This window comes from Pyrus communis, chromosome 6, assembly GCF_963583255.1.
Source record: "Pyrus communis chromosome 6, drPyrComm1.1, whole genome shotgun sequence".
NCBI classification, from domain to species: domain Eukaryota; kingdom Viridiplantae; phylum Streptophyta; class Magnoliopsida; order Rosales; family Rosaceae; genus Pyrus; species Pyrus communis.
In genome coordinates, this window is record NC_084808.1 from 20,128,064 (window position 1) to 20,152,152 (window position 24,089).

At 38.9% G+C, this 24,089-nt stretch overlaps 2 protein-coding genes across 2 annotated transcripts; one reads left to right on the top strand and one right to left on the bottom strand.

Moving 5' to 3' along the window:
- Nucleotides 1-240: 240 nt before the first annotated feature.
- Nucleotides 241-4,205, bottom strand: LOC137737069 (uncharacterized). The gene is made up of 7 exons (XM_068476422.1): nucleotides 3,494-4,205; nucleotides 3,177-3,374; nucleotides 2,178-2,450; nucleotides 1,935-2,037; nucleotides 1,545-1,663; nucleotides 1,245-1,421; nucleotides 241-1,017 (listed from the first exon to the last, which is right to left on the bottom strand). Exons 1-7 carry the CDS (start codon nucleotides 3,800-3,802, stop codon nucleotides 283-285), a joined length of 1,914 nt encoding a protein of 637 aa, XP_068332523.1. The 5' UTR covers nucleotides 3,803-4,205; the 3' UTR covers nucleotides 241-282.
- A 17,940-nt stretch (nucleotides 4,206-22,145) lies between these two features.
- On the top strand, nucleotides 22,146-23,816 carry LOC137736190 (uncharacterized). Its single transcript, XM_068475512.1, has 4 exons — nucleotides 22,146-22,368; nucleotides 22,495-22,546; nucleotides 22,648-22,715; nucleotides 23,247-23,816. Exons 1-4 carry the CDS (start codon nucleotides 22,225-22,227, stop codon nucleotides 23,814-23,816), a joined length of 834 nt encoding a protein of 277 aa, XP_068331613.1. The 5' UTR covers nucleotides 22,146-22,224.
- The last annotated feature ends 273 nt before the right edge of the window (nucleotides 23,817-24,089 follow it).

Sequence of the window (24,089 nt, forward strand, 5' to 3'; positions counted from 1 at the left end):
TCAACTTGCAAATTTTGTGGTGGTGGATTCTTTGGATACCGAATAAGCATCCAAGTTGGGTCTATACCAAGCATGTGCGACCGCTTGGCCCCCAATAACATCATTAACAGCTTAAAGTAAAATGCCTGATTCCAAAAGTGCTTCTGTCATTTTAACTTATCTTGGATTTGGATATAAGCAGTTTTACCCATAGAACAAGAAACACAGATATAAAATCCAACTGTGCAGTGTGCACTCAGATAGGGCATGCAACATAAATGATCTTGTATTGATTTAATCTTTTCACATTATACAATTACTGGAATCGTCATTTTCCAGTTCCCTGATCAACAATTCCATCATTTTCTTATACATAGGCATGTAGTGATCATTAATCATCGTTCTAGAAAGTCGGAGCTTACTGTACAGTTCTCTACGCGTCTCGTATATACCCACTCGCTCTTCAGCCGTCGGCCCGTTGTCATCTAAATTAGTAGGATAGGATGAAGGGACTGATATAATGTGCATGATTCTGCCAGGGGGATAGAAACGATGGTTCTCTGAAACATCCGAGGAAGAGATAGGCGTGTTGCTTTCTGCAACGTCAACTAGCATATCTTCTTCCTCGGTTATTTCTTTCACTGCGGCGGCTTCTTCCTCTCGGGCCTCGACATTGACTTCATGCTCCTGCCTCTTAAGCTCCTTCTCCAGTTCATACCACAACTCGCCTTCAGTGATGTCTTCAACAGAAGATGTAGCAGTATTTCCATCCACTGGCAAAAGCTGCTCCTCTTCATCGGTATCATCATGGCCTGATCCACCACTAGAACTAGAGTCTGAGTTATTCAGCATTGGGTCTACGATTACTCCATCGTGAGATTCAGAATCCTTTTCACATATAATAGAAGATTCTTGCAAATCGTCTGCTTTAGAGTTAGGTAATTGGCCCACATTACGGCGACGTGCACCCATGCAAGACCATGATGATATGGATGAATGCGTTCTCACAACAACATTCTGTGCACGCTTCATCACAACCTACAGGTTACAAAGCATAGTCTGTTATAACACAAAGTATGAGCAAGATTGGGATACAAAGGATGCAGGGTGGACACTGGACAGTAGTATTTGATGTTCGATAATGATTATTAAACAAATAGACCAGTATAATATAATTCAAATGAGCCAATTAGCAACAATTCAGTAACTGTTCACAAGTACACTGTACAAATTACTACATTACAAGAGAGGAAACATAGCTTTACCTGTGTGCTGCTGGATACTGGTCGCAATAGTGCACCTGCACCAGCAACCCTCGCTTTTGCACTGGCAATAGAAGGTAGACGAGAACCCAGAGCAGTTGCAGAGCGATAAACAACATTCAAAACTCTTGTACGCTCAACTTGATCCCGCAAATCATTTAACCATGAGGAAGCTGTGACCTGATAATGACAAATTCTCATAAGAACTCTGGAAATGTCTAACAGACGAGAATCAAACTATATTCATGATTACAAAGAACAAATGCTATATGCATCCATTCAAATATGGTAAAAATAAAATACCTCAGAGCGGAGGTCATCAACAGAAGCTGCTGAGAAAGTAGGAACCAGGTCGGAGCCATTGATTATAGTAGTGATGAAGTGCTTGCCAGATTCTGCCAACTCCCATGTTATACACGCAGCTGGAGAATGAAAATTAGGTAGGTACATGAGCATTTTCTACCAAAGCAGACAAAAAGAGACCTTAGGAAACACTTTTCTGAAGCAAAGCACAGATACCAATACGCCAACCTATAAGCATAAAACGACACCCCTACCCACACACATTATCTGTTCTTCAAAAGTAACGACTCATATTTAATACCTTCTATCTATTGAATTTATATGTGCATTTCCATGAACAAATGGATATGAAATTAGAACCATTAACAAAGATAAATTCAGCAGACATACCTGGAGCAAATGTAATGCAAGTGCTTGAAGAGAACTCTTTTTGTTCTCGAAGAATATATGTTAATAACGCAGCTGTACCGCCACCCAGTGAATGCCCAATAACCTGATATGCACAAATCAACATTAGTTAGGCATAAAACATGTATAAGCAGGAAAGCGATAATACAGCTTTTGATCAATTTTGAAATGGAAAATCAATGAACAAGTGGCATGCTTTATTTAAATTAAAGAAATGGCATTTACCTTCACTTTGTAATCAGGATATTCACCAACAGCCTTAAGCAAGCAAGGAGTACTAATCTTAGCAATCCAACGGGCTGCAGCAACCATCCCACAGTGAGCATACCCTAGGATTAAGTTGCTTATTCCACCATCATGCAATACCGAATGGTGGAAAGGGGCCACTGCACCAGTTGCGGCAGTTAGTGTATCTTTGATGCTATGTGTACCACGTATTAATAGAAGGAAGCATTTTGAATTCTTATCACGTATAATTGTGAAGGCAGGCTTCAGAAGCTGCAAGCATATTTGTTCTAATTAATAGATGAATCAATCACAAATTTTAAGAAGAACAATAAAACCAAAAGCTGCTTTCTCACAGAAACATAGAATTGTGAGCACCATTGTTTGCAACATGACTACTATACTCCAAACACAGTGGTTAATATGAATAAATTCTAGGACATAACTCAATTCTCATTAATCGACCACTAAATAAATGTCCATCTTTTTTGAGTTTTTAACATCATAACTCCATTATCACAGATATCCTTCTCTCATTTTCTGCATCAACTTAGACTCTTGAACCTGTTTCATTCTTACTTATGAAGTTGGAAAACTCGGTTGTGATCAAACTAAGGGCTTGTGAATATGGTATTGCTATGAGTCTATGATGATTTTGGATGACAAAGTGGGAAATGGTGGATTTTGAGAATGTGGGCAGCTCTTGTTTGAATCTACGGATTTGCAGAGTATACTATTTTGGAATTCTATAATCCAAGGATTTGTTTGTATGTGTTATTTGCTTAGCCACAAATTTGAGCGCTTAGACAGTTCTGCGGTACTAAATATCTACACAAAAATGTCTCAGAATATAGGATCTGTAGCTCGAATTTACGGAGCCAATCTGCCACTACTCGCGGTACCAAAAGGAATGCGATCGATCCACATCAGTCCGATTACCAGTAGAACAATTTTGAACAAAAACATAAGCAAATGTAGATAAGTTATGAGCTTACTAACCCCGGCCTTGGGCTTCTGGAGAAGAACATCTTCCTGAGAAAAACCCCCGGACTCTAAAAACACCGGAAACGGTTTCTTCGAAAAGAGCATACAAAGCGTCAGCAACTTCAAGTAATAATTTAACTCCTCAACGATTTCAGACCCTTTGAGCTGCACACTACCACTACCAGCATACACACTCGCAACTTGTAAGTTACCCTGCGAATTAACCAAAAATTCAAGGACTTAATACTCAAATAACGAAACTTTTACAAGCACAGGCCACAAAAGAGCGAAAATTTGCAGAAAAGGACTCCAATTTTGAGCGAATTACTCACCTGCCGCCGCATGAGGTAGTTAATCCCGAAGGCCAAGTCGCCGATCGGCCACTTCCCGAGCGTTTCGGAGTAGGTGAACCGGAGCGTATCGGACAAGGTGGTAAGCGACTCGACCCACGTGGCGGGCGCTTGAGCCGGTCGCCGAGAAAGCCGTTTCCTCGCCGATCTCATCCTCGAGAGATTTCCACTCAGATCGCCGTCGTCATCCCCGTCTTCCACCCCGCCCTCGTTCGTTGCCACCCTCCGATTGAGCACGTAGTAAAGAATCACGGCGGCTCCGGCGGCGGTCGCCATTGTTCCCGCCGCCATTGAATCCAACGGTCGAGATCGAAAGCTTAAAAGAGCGACAGCACTAGCAAATTAACTCCGGAGAAACCAAAATTGCTAAAATTCCAATAAATTGATCAGAAAAAACAAAAACAAAAAAGAGAGAGAGATTTAAATTGTCTAATTAAATTGAAAAAAGAAAAAGGGGAAATCAAATCAGGGAAGATTGGGAATCGTTGCCACCCTCCGATAGAGCTACAGACCAGTACAGAGGAATGCGAGGGAATAAAGAAAGAACTGCGACGATGAAATCACGATTTTAGGCCTCGACGTATAATAATTGGTGGGGTGGTGCGGGTAACATATTCTTTTGAATAGGGGTATTTTCGTCACGAGAAGTTTTACGATTTTGGGCGGAGGAAGGGCACGCCGCGCGCACTTTATGGATAACGGAATAATTTGGGATTTGTCTGGGGTGGGTAGATTTAACAATTAAGACAAAAGGCAAAGCATCGGAGGATTTGAGGATAGTACGCGTTGGGTTTTTTTTTTTTTTTTTTTTTTTTTTTTTTTTTTTTTTGTTATTAACAAATAATATTATCTACATTAAAAATAAGATGTGAACTTAGTTTTACAATGCGTTAGTAATAATACGGTTTAAATTCGTCTTTGACGTGAATCGAACCTAAGTCCTTTTGTAGAGAAAAAAATAAGGAGTTTTAACGAAAAGCCGCCCACGATACTGTTCACTTTAACGAAAAACCACATTTTTACACTAAAAAGTCAAACCTGGTACTATTCAATTTACCTTTTATTTTGTCTTTATCGTTAAAACTCAAAGCTTTCAAGCCATTTTCATTAGTTTTCCTAAAAAAATAATCAAAAAAATTATGAAGGTGACACATGAACTTTTGGATGAAAATGACGAAATTACTCTCGAGGTACACAGAGATTTCCACGTGCATGCAACGGATAATAACAGCTCAATCAAAGAAGAGTTAAAGGTGATCAAAATGATATTTATTCAAATCTCTCTTATCACTCCACATCAAATCCTTATTCAAAAGGTAACTCCTAATTTTCCTATTTAATTTGGGATTAATTACCAAGTTAATTGCAAGATATTATTTCACATAATATTTTGCAATTACACTCATAATTTGACCATATATGACCAGCCCTTATTTTATCAAATAGGGATGGTCACTCCCCTATAAATAGTTTTATTCTCCCACTAAAATTCTAAGTCATTCTCTACCCAAAAATTCCTCAACACATTCTCTTTCAACTTCTAACTTTGACATCAGAGATTCTTCGGCCAAAGTCCCCCATTCATCGTGGGCGCGTAAGGCTTTTGGCCTTAATCTTGGTGTTATTATTTTGCAAGTGCATTTTCGTCAAATGAGAAGATGGCGGAAATTTACATCCACAAATTGGTACTTTCATTGAGAGCTTGATTCACACGATCGAAGAAGACTCTCGCATTCAAAGTTTCTAAGTTCTCATTCATTTGTAGATTTTTCATACATTCTTATTCCTAGAATTTTTTTTATAAAATTCTTTGAATAAAGGTAAAAAAAAAAAAAAGTACAATGACTAGAAATTCAGAAACTACAATGAACGAAATTTCCTACATTCAAGGATTTGGACCATGACGATCCACGAAGCTCAACGCGACAACGAGTGCAGTGGCACCACCCCCACAGGGCACCACTATGATAGCTACCACGGCAGCGACCCTTGGCTACCTATAGTGAGCAGGCCACATCGCAGCAGGCCGCCCAGGCCTACGCCACAAGGCAGCCAGCCTAGCACAAAGCAGCCCACATTCAACAGGTTTATAGCGCTGCAATGGCAGCAGAGGCCCAAGCAGCTGCAACAATTGAAGCAGCCTAGCACTCGCGGGCCCAAGGCCAACGCGAGCCCAGTGCGCTCCAAAGCTAAACCCAAGATCAACAGGCCCAAGTCGCACTGAGGAGAAAGGAGGCCCAACGCACACGCACTTCCATGGACCAATCCACGGTCCAACCCACTCTTGTGGCCCTCAAAACAATCCAAACCGGTCCATGACCAGTTCAACCGTTCCAACTTCATATTTCTGGGCCAACGATTGAACCGGGGGTATTTTCACCTCATTTCTCTGCAGATTTGACATATCCCAACTCAAATCTCACGCCCGGAGCCCATTACACTTCCACTACACAAGGAGACGCATACAGTCTAAGCTCTTCTAACCCAAATGGCAAACAACACTTGTCCTGACAAGTCATAGAGTTAACAAACGCCTTCACGCAGCAGACGACCTTGGGGAATCAACTCTTGCAATGTGCCCCGGACGAGATGTACCGAAGTAGGACTAGGGCAGACGACGAACCTTTCCAGCAACGTCCCAACAAGCATCTTCTCGACTAAATACAAACCGAGCGTTCTGGTAGTGTACACTACTAACTAGGCCCCCGAGATAGCGTATACTCTTATCTTAGTGCGCGGAGGAACGTACATTCTCGATTAGGCCCACGGATAAGCATACATTCAGGGTTGGGACCACACTCTGATAATCAACATGAGCAACCTTCCAAGCGAAGTGTTCATTCGTGGCTAGGCTCGCAATAAGCATCCTCCACCTCACATCGGAGTAGGCAGCATGACGAACGGAGAAAATCAGTCACTCAATCCGGCTCAAGTTCAACAGTCAGCTTGCAAGAAATTTGCTCGCATGCTAAGAACGTACCATGTGCACCACAATCATACATAGACGAGTTGAACACATGGAAGAACAACCTAGACCAGCAGGTGACAATCGGGGGCAGCCAAGAGCTCCGCTACCCCCAACAAAGGTAAATTTAAGAAAAAGTATAGACGCTCCTAACTGAGTGCTTGCGTGATTTCCAGCGCAACAAAGTCATTGATGATGCACTACAACGGGACATGACTAACATAAGCAGGTCATTATTCACGGACGAGATCGAGCAGGCAGAGCCCCCACACAAGTGCAGCATACCAAATTTCACATTATTCAAATAGGATAGAGACCCGGAGAGACACCTGAAGCACTACCGAAGCACAATGATCCTTTATCGGAACAACGACACTCTCATGTGTAAGATATTCACCACCACTTTACAAGGTAAAACGCAAGATTAATTCCACAACCTACAGTCATAATTCATCTGAAGTTTCAATGAGCTTTCTTTGGTTTTCACCAAGGAGTATTCATCTTACTGCTCGATCAAAAAGAAGTCTGATCATTTGTTCAACGTTAAAAACAACCCAAAGAAGTCGTTTCGCGACTATGTGAAGAGGTTCAAAGCAGATAAGGCAAAGATAGTCGAATGCGATGACTTGATAGCTAGTGTAACCTTCCAAAAATAACTCTTAGAAAACCACCCATTGTTTAAAGAATTGATCATGAAAAAAAATTTAACTCTAGCAGATTCTTTTGCTCTAACAAAGAAGCATGCACTCTAGGAAGAAGCTTGGCGAGTAGACAAGGCACCTGAGTAACCTCGAAAAGAATTGGCAGTAGCTCAAAATAAAGGGGATGGGAAACGGTACAACAACAAAAGCAAGCAAAAAGCCAAGCGCAAGGACTAATCCTTAACTAAACAAGGCCCGGCATCCAAGAACTACTCTAAGTTCTTGATCTCGATCCACCAAATCTTCCACGACATCAAGAACGAACCATAGTTCAAGCTGCCGAAGCAATCAAAGGGAGATACCTCCAAGTTAGACCACACTAAGTACTGCGTATTCCATCGAGGTCCCAATTACACAACCAACGACTGCTACACTTTGAGGAACTATCTAGAAAAGTTGGTGAAATAAGGCAAGGTCGACAGATACTTGGACAAGCTTGCTGCGTAGCCTAGAAGGAACGCAGACGCCAATGAAGAGCTGCAAACCAAGTAGGATGCCGAAGGTGTCGACTTCTCACACGACGATGCACTAGTGATATCTGTCTAACTAGCCAACATCATAGTCGACAAAATGATGGTGAACAACAATAGCGCAGTCAACCTACTCCTACTCTCAGCCATTCAGCAGATGGGCATGGAAAACTTGATCATACAACGAGCAAAGGTATACACCAGATTCAACGATCACACCTCGACTGCCATCGGTAAAATAACATTCGATATGAAAACACCTCCAGTGGTCTCAAAGCAGACGTTCATAATAGCTAGCGACCCATCTCCCTATAATGGGATTCTAGGTCAACACTGGCTAATGAGACTGAGCGCGATAACCTTTATTGAGTTAAGAAAATATGATTTCGCATCCCGGTGGGAAGAGTCGAAGATATCAAGTCAAACCAAGCCACATCTCAACAATACACTGTGCAAGTACTAAAGGTGTCAAAGAAAAAGTCATTTACTTTCATAAAAGATATTGAAGTGTAGAAAGACAACTCTACCTTAACCGAAGACGAGTCAAGAGACGTCGATCACATATTTCTTGACCCAAAGCAGTGATCGGATTATATTAACAACTTGGCGAAGGCAACAAAGCCCAACCCCGCTGATGCACATTCAAGGAAAATCCGAGCGATCTTGAATATGAAGTCCACTACTACTCTGAATGAGATTCAAGGTCTGACCAGATGAGCAGCCACACTCAATCGTTTCCTCTCGCGGTCCACCGATCGATGCAAGCCTTTTTTCAAAGCAATTAAGAGGGCACAACGAGACAAATGAGATGACAAGTGCAAAAGAGCTTTCCAAAACCTGAAAAAGTATCTAACATCACCTATTTTACTAGCGAGGGACTTATACATCTACTTGGCAATCTCAGAAGTAGCAGTGAGTTCTGCCCTAATACGAAAAGAGTTGAGGGCTCAACTACCAGTATTATATACTTCTAAAGCTCTTCTCGATGCCAAAACCAGATATCCAAAGATCAAGAAATTAATTTTGCCGTTAGTTGTTGTGGCTCAGAAACTTATACCATATTTTCAAGCTCATACAATCATCATTATGACTCAGTATCTTCTACGATCAATCTTACATGGTACAAATGCTTCTTAACGAGTAATGAAATGAACGTTGGAACTTAGCCAATATCGCTTAGTTTTCCAACCTTGCACTACAATAAAGGCCCAAGCCTTGGCGGACTTCATAGTAGAATTCACGCCTAACCAAGGCGACGCAATAGAGCGACCCAATGACCCCTCGGAGGCAACTGAGCACGCCCTAGCCGCGTCTGTTTCACCCGATAGATACTTCTGGCATTTGCACGTCGACAATGCAACTAACTCTAAGGGCTCCGAAGCAGGGGTGGTCTTTATTACCCCAGAAGATTCAATGCTCGAGCAGACAATCACTCTAGGCTTCAAAGCATCTAACAACGAAATAAAGTATGAAACCCTACTAGAAGGCCTCTAAATGGCAAAAGACTTGGCGATAAAAAAACTTGTAATTCATTTTGATTCCCGACTAATTACCAGCCAGACTACTTGGGAGTACACGGCAAAGCACCCGAATATGGCGTAATAGTTGGAGAATGTCCAAGAACAACTTACTGTGCTTCCCACTTACACCCTTACACGGGTTTCACAAGCAGTTCAAAGTCTCAAACAGATCGTCGAACAAGACCTAACAGGCTGAGGTTTATTTCAGTTGTCCAGTTTTCCTCAGCTACGCTCACGATAACGACTTCCATACTTTCTAGTGTAAGAAGATAAACCAATTCCCCAACACCCATATGAGTCAGCTCTCCAGTGTGACAGGGTAAACTAATTCCCCCGCACCTATCTGGGTTTGCTCTCCAATGTGAGAGGGTAAACCAATTCTCCAACATCCATATGGTCAGTTCTCCAATGCGGGAGGATAAACTAATTGCTCTCTAATGCGATAGGGTAAACCAATTCCCTGACACCCATATGGCTTTGCTCTCTAATTCAGGAGGATAAACTATACAGTCCAAATATCCAGATATGGATGAGTCGAGCTGCCTTGGTGTAACTAAGTGCACAATGGCTTGCGCCGGGATTCAAAGAAGAAGCCACAATGATCTTTTTCAAGGCTTAGCTAACTGAATGATGAGTCTCTTGGCCTATTCCGTGAGGAACCGGGCCTAAGAGACAGATAAGGCACATTACGCAATATGCCCTATGAACGGTTTTCTTGGAACCCTAAAGCTACTACCGAGCACTAAGGTATCCTACAATTTTCAGAAAACTATCTACGGCTTACCCTTCGAGCAGTAAGCCACGTTAAACTTATACAACTGTATATTTTTTGTGAAAGGTTAAACAGTTAACGTGCGCATACGAAGCTATGTCCATTACCGACATGCTACGCAGTCAATAAGCTTCACCTTTGCCAAGCGTAGAATGATTGTTTTGATCTACATTAATTCCTAAAGTGTTGTGATACTTGCTACACAACCTACGAAATTGGTTACTGTAAACACGAAAAGTTGATGTCTACAGTTACATAAAGAGCAAGGAGTTCTCTCGAACCTTTGCTTACAAAATTCCATACAACCGCGTACTTTTGATATGAAAGGTAAGCGAATTTCATGACCCAAAAATCTTTAGTATGTTGTGATGTAGGCCACACAGCTCAAAGGATTAAAGAAAGGCAAGTGGTCACGCTGCTTCATCTACTTCTATAAGTAAGGCATCCGGCTGCAACCCTATGGTTAATAACTTTGCAAAAGTTCTACACCAACATCTACGGCTGCATAGGCTACGTGGGCCTGTCTGTTTATGAAAAGCAACACGTTTGCCGCTGGTCTAAAGGTCAAAGGTTGTGCATAAACAAAAGAAGTGAATGAAGCAAGTTTATTAAATTTTCTAGCAAAATTGATAAACAAATAGTAAAGGCCGAATGAGTTCAAGCAAAGAAAAAAGCAACAAGAAAAACAAAGAAAATCCTAAAGGCTACCTAGAAGACTACTCTTAAGCAGTTTGGACATCCCACGACTACTCGGTCGTCATACTTTCAGCAGCCGCGACACTCTCAGCATCGGCATCATCCAGCGTTTCACCCCCGGCTACCCCAGCCTGGGCACCAACTTCTCAGACCACTTCACTAATGGAAGCCTCAAAAGTAAAGGCAAACAAGTCTTCCGGAGAAATATTGAAAGTCTCAAAGTCTTTCCCAACAAACTTAAAGTCAGACGGCCTACCAAAAAGATGATCTACATAACCCAACTTGTAGAAATTGGTCGGACTCTGAACAAGCGAAGCCTCGAGCCCAACCTTCTCATTCTTTAGCTGTTTGTTCTCCTCGAGCAGACCACACGAACGCACAACAGCTCATCCACTTCCATCTTTAGATTTTTGTTGATCTTCAATACATCTTAGAGTTCCAACACTTGGTGTTTAAGCCGATCAACGACCTTCTTGAAATGGATCACTTGATTATAAGCAGCAATCAACTCTTTATCCTTTACGTAAACAACAGAACAAAGTTCAGAAATGGCACGCTCAAGATCTTGAATCTGATGTATGTAACATCTAATCTTCTTCTCTGCACTTTCTTACTTGGATCGCGTCAAGCTTAGTCTTCTAGTCAAGGATCTTCTGGCGAGTTGTCTCAAGCTACAGAGAAGTGAGGGCAGAGATATTGGACCCCCTCAATGCGACAAGCTCAGACTCCAACCTCTTGATCTTCTTGGTAGAAGAATAAGCCTCAGCTTCCATAGTCGTTGCCATTTCCTTGGCAGCCTTGGTATTCTTTTGATCAAAGAGCATAGACTCAGCTACCAGAATCACCGTTTTCTACATTATAGCAAGCAAAGCAGTCATTTTATATTGGGTTGTATGTTTCATAAATGAACTTAGGCAAATAACTTATCTAACGTCATCAACAAGCTTGGCACATGCATCCATGTCTTCAAGCAAATCTAGCTTCAAAAGTGCATAGATCTTAGTAGCCTTTCCAGAAACAAGCTTATTGGATTTCTTATAGTTGTGCACGCGAGCAGCCTCATCTTTCTTAACATGCGAACCAGTCTCAGCAGTAAGAGGAATAGGCATTGGCACCATTTTAGCAACAAAGTCTACCTTATTGCTCTTCATAGTAGCAAACCTATCCAAAGGTGAACAAAACTTAGCTCCTAACTGATGTCTTGGCATGGATTTCGAAACTGGGGGCACGACAGAAACTCTACGTTGAGCAATCCTATCAGCAATTGTACTAGCTACATTCGACATGGCAGACATTACCGGATTAGATATAGCAGCCTCATCTTTCTTCCCTTTGGAAGAATTCAAGTCAATCACAAGCTTATCGGCAGCAGGCGAACCCTCACGAGTAGTGGAAGAAGCCTTTGACTTTTTCTTAAACAGCATTTCTTGAACAAGCAAGGAATATCTCTTTTTACCACCTTCATTCACAACAGGCTCCACGACAGCGATCAGACGAGCTAGTGCCTCCAACTTATCTCTTCTTTCAGAGGCAACCCATCTTTCTCCCAGCAAAGAGGACTAAGCAGCCAACGCCACTCACGGTACTTAACGAGGATACCTAAAGCAACATGCACCTTTTTCATATCTGAAAAAGTCTTGGGAGTTGAGTCGAACTCCGAATCTATATAAGCAGAGAAGAACAATCAACAAATCAGATAGCAGCTTAGCAAAAGCACAAAACAGCCTAGAGACTAAGCAGTTTACTTACCGGTGATGAAAATCATCGGAACGTGTAGCTCATGGGAAGAATCGAACTCCTATTCTCCATTTATCTCCAAAGTTTCCTTGGCCCAATCGTGATCTCCCTTACTCGAATGATCGAATAACCTATGGCAGGATCGCAACTGCCCACCTCCATCAATATGGCCTATGTCAAAGAAGTACTAGAATTCGTTGACGATTAGATCCAAGTCAAAGAATTAGCTTAGATTGAGGAATCCCACCATTACACAGACCGCATTTGGAGAACATTGAGCGGAGGCACACTTCATGGGGCAAATCACTTATTGGAAGAAACGCGGCATAGGAAAAGTAAATCTCAACATGAAGTAGTAAGGGTGAAACTTAATGGTTCTCCGAGCCCCACTACATGGCTCATGACTACTACCCTTCTTGACATGATTCACACACACCCTATATGGAATGGCATGCCTATATGCTTCAAGGAAATCTCTGAATGAATCATCGAAGCTAATTTTGAAGTGAGGAGCCTTGAAGTAGCCCACTTTACTCAAATACCTGCCTTGGCGATACAAGGGCGGTACACTATCATCTCTTGTTGCATGCATATATGCTTCAAGGAAGAATTGTTAGACAGCTGCACACACACACACACACACAAAAGAAACATCGAGCCCACGGCCCAAGGACAGCAGTCAAAGGAGCCCAGCCGGCACTGGCTCCCATCTCTACCTCTCGGCCCAACACGCCAAGCAACCTAGTGCGTCATGCATTCTTTTGCCCTAATCCAAAAGGAAGGGGGTTGGCACCCCCGTGCCTCTATCTCTCTCACCTCTCCCACACTGGCCTAAGCCCAGTGGCCCAAAGCTTAGCGCCCCAACACCTCACAGCCTTGGCCTAAGCTGAGAAGTCCTAACCCGAGCCGAGCCCATGCTCGCCCATACGGCCCACGCCACTGCACCCAAACCTCAGCCCACAACGAGCCGCCACCGCACCATACCACCCCCAGCAACAGTGTCGTTACCCTTCAAGCCACCTTTTCACTCATCCTCGACCCCTGTTAAGCCAAATTTCAAGGCCCGAGGCTCTAAAAAATTACAAAGACAATGAAAAATTAATTTTTTTTTTCTTACCCTGGTGCGACGTGAAAATGAAGAAAGCAACGAAAGACAATCCTTTGCACAGACAAGTGTAGAAGATTGCTAGGGAAAAGGGAACAAATATCTTCTAACTTTCTCTCTTGTAGGGTAGAATAAATTGCTCCCTGAAGTTGATTTAATCATCTACTTAAGGTAGGCTTAAATAGACTTTGGAAGTAATTTATTTCCCTTTCCTAGAAGAATATAATTTCCAATTAATGTAGGAATCTACATCAAAATATGAAACAATCTTACGTTTCCTAAAGTAAGGGAAAATCTCTACACCTACTACACTTTCCTGTGAGCAGCCCAACAGGTGTGGGGGCATTTGTAGAGCAAAAAATAATTAAGAAAATTATGGAGGTGACACGTGGACTTTTGGGTAAAAAGACAAAATTACCCTCGAGGCACACCAGGATTCCCACGCGCATGCAACGGACAATAACGGCTCAATAAAGGAAGAGTCAAATATGATCAAAATGATATTTATTTAAATTCCTCTCATCACTCCTCATCAAATCCTTATTCAAAATATAACTCCCAATTTTCCTATTTAATTTGGGATTAATTGTCAAGTTAATTGCAAGATATTATTTCACATAATATCTTGCAATTTGACCATATATGGTCGGCCCCTGTTTTCCAAATAAGGCCGATCACTCCCCTATAAATAGTCTTATTCTCCTACTAAAATTCCTAGTCATTCTCTACCCAAAAATTCCAAAACACTGAATCTTAAGTGTTATTATTTTGCATATGCATTTTCATCAAATAAGAAGATGACGGAAATTTGCATTTACACATTTCACTTAGAAATAAAGAGAAATACAACTAGATAGTAGTATTAAGTGACAACAGTGCGTGTTGGTTTAGATGGAGAAATTTTTTTTTCAAAGTTGTATTTTTACGTGTGGAGTACTAATTAAACACTCGATATTTAGAAAAATAAAAATTTTACTTTATTTATTTATTTGTATCATTGTTTGTTTCATTTATGTCATATGTGTTGATGACTTTACCCTTGTTAGAAAAAAATGGTAAAATAAAAAGTAAATGTAGTACTACTCTTAAAAATCTCTCGTTAAGATGGGCGGGGTAGGGATAAAAGGATAATGGGGCCCACGGATTGAGGAAGGAGATGGCTGGATCCAACCCATCTCAGTTCTCATGTGTGTATAATTTGGTGCGCCATGGAGGTGAATGTCTGTTTTATGAGGTGACAAGGCCCAAATGTTGATAGGTTTGGTCACCCAATTTGGTCCTACTTTGATAGACAGTAACTTACGTGTAGAACTAATACAATAGAACGATTTGATTTTGATTCATTTCTAACAAAAATCATTGAGGAAATCGAACCACTTTACCATGTCAAATCAATTACTGACGATTGGGGTTCAATAATTCATACTTGCTACACATTTGTTGCATTTCCAACACGTGAAGTCATCCTACAATTCAGCGTGTCATCAAACTTCAAAGTTCAGCAACTAATACATTACATCGTTACGTTCAATAGCTTCGAGATTCCATTATACATTATTATAGCATCTCCAATGCACCACCGAAAAATTTGGATTCAAATCTTATATTTGAGTGTAAAGTTTTCCAATACACCACAGTGGTCGAAATGTGTTGAGTTATTGTATGACGGCATGGGTTTGAACTCCGTCAGTGACTAATTTAACATCTAATCTAACAAAATCTATCATTTTACAAAACAAATAATATGAAGACCATTTGATTGTGTTTTCTCGTACAATTCAAACATTCAAATCTTAAAATTCAAAATGAGTTTTAAAATTTTAGTCTTTGCATTGGAGAATGAAACCAAAATACATAAATCCACCATCTTTTTGGAACCCAAATTTAAGAATATATGTCTAGAATTTAAGTATTTGCATTAGAGATGCTCTTATTTAGTTATTATCCAATAATGAGTACCATATGTAAATAAAAGGATAATGTTAGGGAGATTAAACTTGGAGACAAAATTTATAAACTAAATGACGTGTCACTAATATGAATGAGCGCGTTTATTAACGCTTAAGTGATAAAACAATCATCAACTTCCATGTCCTTTAGAGCATCTCCAAAGGAGTCCAAAGAAGATGTCAAAATATTCACATAAGTTATAACAGTAAAAAAAAGACCAAACTAATGTTCTCAAACTGAAATTTCAATTTCTATGTAGTGATGACATGAATTGGCAACACGATTCTCATCAGCCTCATCATGGTGATATACCACTCGCATGTCCTCCAACTTCAAGTTTCAGCGAACTTAACAAACACAAATCAAGGCCAAAAACTTGTCGTGTTAGTTAAGTAGTGCATTCTAAAAAGAATGCCTAAATCACCAACATGAAATAACTCGCAAATAGCTAATTTGTTTTAGCCTTCCAGGTCGCAAAAATATTTTCAACAAAAGGATTGAGTCAATTGACATTTTGTAGTGTTGAGGAGAAGCCAATAAAGAAAAATCTCAAGAAGGAATCACTGATCATAGTTGAAGGGAAAATTATTTTTATTGACCTTAGCTGAAGCAGAAAATTATTTCGATTGACGTATGCTAAAAAAATGAAATGGTCATTGATTTGTGCCTGAAATATAAAAATTTCTGAACACATGAGAGCTAATTAGTCATTTTAACTGATTCTTTTTGAGTTCTTGTCCTTTCTCAACTAATTTGCAATTAGACTTAAATTAAGAATCTTAGGGCTCGTTTGGTATTCTATCCAGAAACTTTGATTGTTCCTAAAAATAATTTTCAAATAACATCACTTAAAAACAGTTTTCTTTTAAATCTCAAAATTTCAAAAATCTATTTGGTTGATTTTTAAAAATAATTTTTTTAGTTTGAATTCAAACTACCTTGAGCAGAAATTGGAGGAGAGAGAGAATTGGGAAAGATGAGAGAGGAAATGGTTGGCGAGGAGAGAGAAAGACAGGGAGTGGGTGAGGAGGGAGAAAGAAAACAGGGTGTGACGTGGGGAGAGAGGAAAGAGAGGGTTAGGAGAGAAAAAAGAAAGGGTTGGGAGAGAGAGCAAAAAAAAGACGGTGAGGAGCAAAAAAATTTTAAAAACTCATTTTTAGTGTTTTTAAGAAATAGTCTATATTTTTAAGTTAGTTTTGAATCCAATTTTTAAAAAGAGTCCTACCAAACAAGAATTCAACGCCTAAAACTCAAAAAGTGTTTTTCAGTTAAAAAAGTTAAGCTCAAGTAAGATATCAAACAAGCTCTTAGTTATTTGAAGGAAAGAGAACCCAAAATAACATCCCAAAATACCAAACCTTTGGTTTTGAACTCTTTTCTTCCTCCGGTCGTTTTTCGTACTTGAACTTCTTTTGAAGTTCAAGACATGATTTGCAGCCTTCCGGTAACAAAATGGTCATAACAAAAACCCCAAAACTTTTCTCTTTTCTTCATAATTTTGGCATGAATTTTTTTTTTTTTACCAACAATCCTAGTCTGTGCTTTGATGGGTCTTTATCACTTTTTGTTGTAGACTTGTTTTATTCTAATTGTGGTTGTCCCGTGTATTTATTTCATGTAATTGAAAAAAACAATAATAATTTAAAGGGTAAATTACACTTTCATACCTCAGGTTTGGGGTCTATTTCAATTCCTTACAACATCTTCAAAATATTTCACTTTCATACCTTTAAGTACTATTTTATTTCAAAATAATACCTCCGTTACATTTTTCATCCATTGATCCGTTAAATGCTAACGTGACTGCCACATATATGCCACGTGACTGCCAAATGTCTGTCACGTGGCAAATAAAAATATTTTTTTAATTTTTTACAAAAAACCTGAATTTTTTCAAAAAAATGGGGAGATGGGTCGGGGTGGGTGGGGGGATGGGAGGAGGGTTGCCGGGCCCGGGGGGGGGTGTGGGGACGGGAGGAAGGTCGCGGAGGGGGAGGGGGTTCTAGGAATTTGAAACAAGAAGAAGAAGAAGAGGGAGGAAGGGAGATGGGTCAGGGTGGGTGGGGGGAAGGGAGGAGGGTCGCCGGGGTCCGGGGGAGGGGGGTTCTGGGAATTTGAAACCCTTTTCTTCTTCTTCTGGGTCGCTGGGGGGGGTGGGGATGGACAATTTTTTTTTTCTTTTCCTTTCTTCCTCCCTCTTCTTCTTCTTCTTGCAGAAATGGGTTTCAATTTTTTTTTTTTTTTTGAGAAAATTTTTAAAAAATTATTTTATTTGCCACATGGCAGACATTTGGCAGCCACGTGGTAGATATGTGGCAGCCACGTCAGCATTTAACGGATCAATGGATGGAAAATGTAATGGATGTATTATTTTGAAATAAGATAGTATTTAAGGTATGAAAATGAAATGTTTTGAAGATGTTGTAAGGAATTGAAATAGACCCCAAACCTGAGGTATGAAAGTGTAATTTACCTTAATTTTAATCACTATTAATTAATGAAACATCTTTGCCAACCAAAAGATGGTGAAAAGACTATTTAGTCTTCTATCACTCAAAACAAATGATGGGCACTAATGTAATTTCACAGGTCAAAATTTTACTGCTTTTTATTGAAGGCTCATCTACAAGTGATGTTAAAATACCTCTAATATTTAAATTAAAAAAAAAAACTCAATAACAAAAACCTCCCACTCCCCCACGTTCTCTCTCTCTCTCTCTCTCTCTCTCTCTCTCTCTCTCTCTCTCTCTCTCTCTCTCTCTCTCTCCCCCTTCTCATTTTCTAAAAAAATATGTTCATACACACAGGGTGTGTAGATAAATACTAGTATTTAATTAACTGTCAGTAAAAGGTAGGCCATAAGTTCTTTTTAAGGAAAACTAATGAAAAAAGCTTGAAAACTTTGAGTTTTAATGAAAATGACAAAATAAAGGATAAAGTGAATAGTACCACGATTGCCTTTTTAATGTAAAAATGTGGTTTTTTATTAAAGTGAACAATACCGTGAATTTTTCGTTAAAACTCTCTTCTTTTTATCCAATTTGGTACTATCCTTGAGTTTTAGCAACATGAGAACTAATTGGTCGTTTTTATTAATGTCAATTTGAGGTGGTTGTCCTTTTTACCTAATTTGGTACTACACTTAAGTTTAACCAATTTGAGAAGAAGCTGAGTTATTTGAAGGAAGAAATTAACCCAATATAACATCGCCCAAATACCTAACTTTTTGTTTTCAATCTTGAAAAAAAAAAAAAAAAAAAAAAAAAGAATCACTATAAGGAACTTTGTCAATGCATGTGTCATTGAAAAATTCGTATATGCATGTTTTCTTCAAAACTTCAAACTTTAACTAATACAAACTTTCTAATTTAAGCAACTGTATTCAAAGCTCGGAGTGTGGCTACAATATTTTGCAGAACTTGTGTCCGGAGAAAACTTTTTCCATGATTTTATTTCCATCACAACAAAGGAATTAGCTGAATGATGGATCATTTTTAGTAAGCCTTAGCCATGGACCATGGTCAAATTTTGGGTCTACATCCAACTACTTTATTAGTTTCATTGTTTGGATATTTGAAGGAAACTTATATAAAATGACATTGAGCAACATAAAATGCATTGAAATATTCCCAAAAAAGATAAAACCAATGCACTTGGTATTGACCTATGTATTAGCCCTAATGGGATTGGAATTTCCTCCAAATAAAACAACTACATGATCCAATTCACAAAGAGGCTCGCCAATCTCAAAACAAAAGCTCCAAATCCAAGACTTTTGATGATTTAATTGGCAAAAGAAGAAGGGCAAAGGTCAAATTCCAAACGCCAAGATTGCTCATGTTAAGAAAGATTCTAGGAGGGAGGGTGGAGAAAGAAACTACTGGCAATTTGATATCGGCCAACGAAAACGGGGCGCCTTTTCAAATGCGGATTCATACCCTACCACACCATAAACTACTCCTTATTAAATTGTTTTTTTAGTACAATGATATGTTTTTACACCAAGGATAGAGAAATTGCTGCTAAACCACACAATGAACAACCTAATTTGATATCGAATTCGTCATCCACGAGATTCGAAACTTCTCACTTCTCACTTCCAAGTGAAGAATAATGCCACTGAATCATAGTACTGAATGACTACTCTTTATTAAATTGTTAAACGAAGGCTAAAATTCTAATCATATATTTAACAGTCATTCATGCAGACGTAAATAAATATTCTTCTACTCTGAGTTCTACTATAAATGCTTGAACAAATATCTTTTTACATTTACCGGTTGGCGCCATGCATGCATGGTCAAAACTTTTCGATGTGGTTGCAACGTAGATGAGCCTAAGCTTTTCTTTAAAACTCATAACAAAAGAAAAGAAAATTGAGATTAAAGTCTAAGGAAAATGCTGGTACAAGATTGCGATATAATTAAGGACCCTAGACGTAGAGTTGCAGGTAGCTCTTTTTTACCTACTATTGATTACCTACTAATACCAAATTAGTTTCGGCTGGGCATTATACATGCAGTTGACTACATATTCTTCCACCTACTCGCCTCCTTTCTTCACGTGCAATTTACTTCTCATTACATTCAATATCAATATTAACTTGTATGGCTCCTGTATATTGAAAAGAAAAATGCTATGAAAATTACATTATTATACGTTAGTTGGATGCATTATTTGACGAATAATGCTAGGTAAATTACATTTGTAGACTAAATTTATAAACCAAATGATCTGTTACCGATAAAGAATAAACATGTTAATCAACACTTAAGTAAGAATCCAATCATCAATTCTCATGTCGTTTAATTTATAAAATTTTGTTTACAAATTTAGTCTTTCTAAAATTACCCTTAATTGACACATCACATGATGCATTTATGTGTAGTATAAATAAATAGTACAAAAGGAAATAATAAAACTTGAGCAAAAAAGTGTGTGAATGTTCTTAACTAACTAAGTTGTGTAGTTTTTTGCTGCCTACATACCAATTAAAAGATAGAGAATTCATTCACTCTCTGGGACTGTTCATCATTAGTTTCAACTTATAACCGGCTGCACCTTTTGTAGTTGCCATCTACTACTGCAAACAACCAATCTTCGGGACCATCCGTTTATAATATATACAGCACCTTCGGTTGGATGAGTTTATTTTAGACACACTGACATTTGTAAAATGCTCATTGCTAACTTCTTCTACCAAGACACCAACAATTACCAACGTAGTTTCATTGTAGCCACAATCTCCACCAACCATTTTGTTCATCTTAAATTCATGCTTTGGAACATGTTCTAATTCTTGTACCATATTACTGACAAGTGAGAAGTATCATGATGGTCGTTTCAATTTTATCTGATGTTTTAAAAGCAGTGAGATATGTATATGGTCATTAACTAACTCTTAATCTCAAGTGATTTCCAATGAAAGATGTAAACTGTTTTGAAATGGACAATTTTCATCTTAAAGTTATCTCTTTAATCTAACGATCCAAATTAAAAAAAAAAAAAAAAAAAAAAAAAAATTAAAAATGCAAATAACATCTCAAGATTTTGCAACTTACCACCTGAAGCAAAAACTGTTTACATGTTGGAAAATTCTAATAGTGATGCCACAACAGTTGTAAAAGATGCATTTGCATCTCCAATTTTACAGCCTTGCATTGGAGTTGCCATGATCCCTGTCTTTTCAACTGGTTCTTAGACTTAGCTACATGGATCATATTGTCCTACATATATGTTCATTAAACATCTTATATTTTTGGTTGAGATTTTAATTTCATTCATACACGATTAATTTAAAGAGGTCATATTCAAATATTCAATCAATATTTCCATTTTTTTCTTCTCCCAACAAAAAAAATCAAATACATTATTGGAAATAAATATACCATTTAATTACAAGGTATGAAAAACAACAACAAAAATACACACACACACACCATATAGTAAAAATCTCGACAATTAAATATAGAAAAAGAAATTCGAACTTAAATATTGAGAGGCTACATACGTTGCCCCAATTTCTGAATTGCTTGAAATTTATGGAGAGACCCTACCAATTACTTTTGATTTAAATTTGAACCTCAAATACTAAGCTAAGGAAAATACAGGGACCATAAGAGCATTTCCAAAGGAGATATCAAATTGTCCAAATCAGTAATAACGGTAACAAAAGATAACATTAATGTTTTCCAACCAAGAGGCCAAATCTGATGTGGCATGACATGGATTGACATCTCTCTCCCTTTCTACCAAATTTGACAACACCTTCAGATTTTTTTAATTAATTATTAAATGCTTTTTATTAATTTTGTATTGGTTTAAAGCATTATCCTTTTATTTATTTTCATTCCTAATGCAAAGAAAATACATATGAATTATTATCGTATGTTTAAAATTTGACATATTGGTTGAAGAGCAAAAATTTAAAAGATGCCAAAATGACATATAAGCCTTCAAATTCAAATTTTAGGTTTAAAATTTAACATCTCATTTGGAGATGGTCTAATGTCGGGCTAGACCACCTCAAAATTGATCCACGTGGCAAGATTAACGGACGACCCCTTCTTATTCCCTCGTTTTCCCACCAACCCAAGGGAGGAGGGGCACCAACTGATATCCACTTTCAAAATTTACACCCGCAAATTTTGCTCTTTTTTCTTAACCGCTCCACCTCCCTGTCATCACTCCTCCCTCTCTCTCTTCCCTCCCTCTCTCTCTCTCTCCAAACCGATCACAACAATTCAATTTCAAGCATTTTCTCATTCTTTTCCATTTTCTCCGTTGGAGAGAAAAAAATGGGGCAGGATTCTGATTTGAAATCCCAGCTGGTGACTGAGATTTGCTCCGTTTCCACGCGCTCCATTGCCTGCTCTCACAGGCATGGCAGCAGCAGCAGCCCTGTTCATTCGTCTTTCGTCGATTGGTATCGCCTCCTTCGAGTACGTTTTCTTGCACCATTTGGATTCAAAATGTGAACCCATTTTTGGAATTCTTGTTCTTTCTTCCCTTGTTTTATAAATTTCGAGATTGCTTGTAAATGTTTGTGGGAATTTGGAAATTCATAGGTGGAGGAAAATGCTGGGGCAGATGTTATAAGAAAGAGATATCTTGAACTTGGTAGGTTTTGGGCAAAAAGATTGGCATTTTACATATTTCCAAGATATCATGTATTATTGCTGGATTGGTAATTTTGGTTGGGATTATTATTTCTTGTGCAGCTTTACAACTTCATCCAGATAAGAACAAACACCCAAAAGCTGAAATTGCATTCAAGCTTGTTTCTGAGGTTAGAATTGTTCTCCTTACAATTTCCACCATTTTGATTGTGTGTTGTTACTCTATAACCATATTATCCTATGTTGTTTTTTTAGTCTTTAGATTGAATACATCAAAGAGGAAGGACATGATAGGAGAAGTGCAAAACGAGAAAACGAGATTGTGAAATCACCTCTCAAATAACGCCATTATTGTAGCACATTGACAATAAGACAACGTATTCATATTTTATTTGTTTCATGTCAAACTATTTAAGAGTATTTGCCACCGATATAATAAGACAGTATGGACACAATACCGAGATCATATCAATATAAAGAGACTATTTGCTATAGTCTATTTGACAGCATTTTCCTAAAGCTTTATTTTGGTAATATTATGCCTCACTTTAATTGGGGTACAACCGTACAAGCACTTTGGTGAAGGGTGAGTCCCATGTGACAACCTGACAGCACAGATTGGACGCCCAACAACATATTCATGTGTTATGGTGTGACTGCATTCAATTTCAATTTATGAACCAACTCAAATTTTTTTGCAGGCATATTCATGTCTCTCAGATGATGCAAAAAGAAGAGTTTTTGACTTGGAGAGATGGAGGAGGTTCTGCTCTGAGTGCGGCACAATCCCCTACACAACAACCCACCACAACTCCCCAAGCACTGCCAATCCCAATCCTTCTTCACATCACAAGCCTTACAATCCCACAAATTCAAGACCTTGCAAAGTAACCAAGGGACTGAAAGATATCAGAAACAGATTCAGAGAGGAGGTAAGGGTGATAGAAAGCTGCTTGAAGGCCAATGCAGCTGCAGGAACACCAGGAAAGCAATCCTCCTCCTCACTATGTACTCCACCTGCTGCTTTTGATGCGTTGCAGAGCAGGCTCCCTAAGGAATCCCCTGTCTTCAACCCATCTGACCATAAGGTTCAGGGATACCCTCATCTTCGGGCTCGAATTTACGAGAAGCCGAAGAACTTTTGGCAGTTGAGAACTGGGCATCATGTACTGAATTATGAGCAGGGTAGAGGTGGTTATGATTCTCCGGTGTATGAGGTCAGATCAGATAGTGGAATGTTTAAGAGTAGGTCAACTTGTGTTCGTTCATGACTTCCATTGATTAATTCTAAAAAACGATGACAGGTCTCTTTTTAGGCTCGTTCAACTTTTTCTTCCTGCATTGTTTTAATTGCTAGATGATTGGTTTCTGTTTTCGATTCAACAAATAGTCTACACTAAATTAATCTAAATTACAAGAAAGAGATTTCGAAATTGCGCAAATATAGAAACTAAGAAGGACAGGGGTCACTAGGTCATAAATGCTCTTATTTTAAGACGATAGAGACGATTGCTTCCATTACTGATCACCCAATGATAAACCTA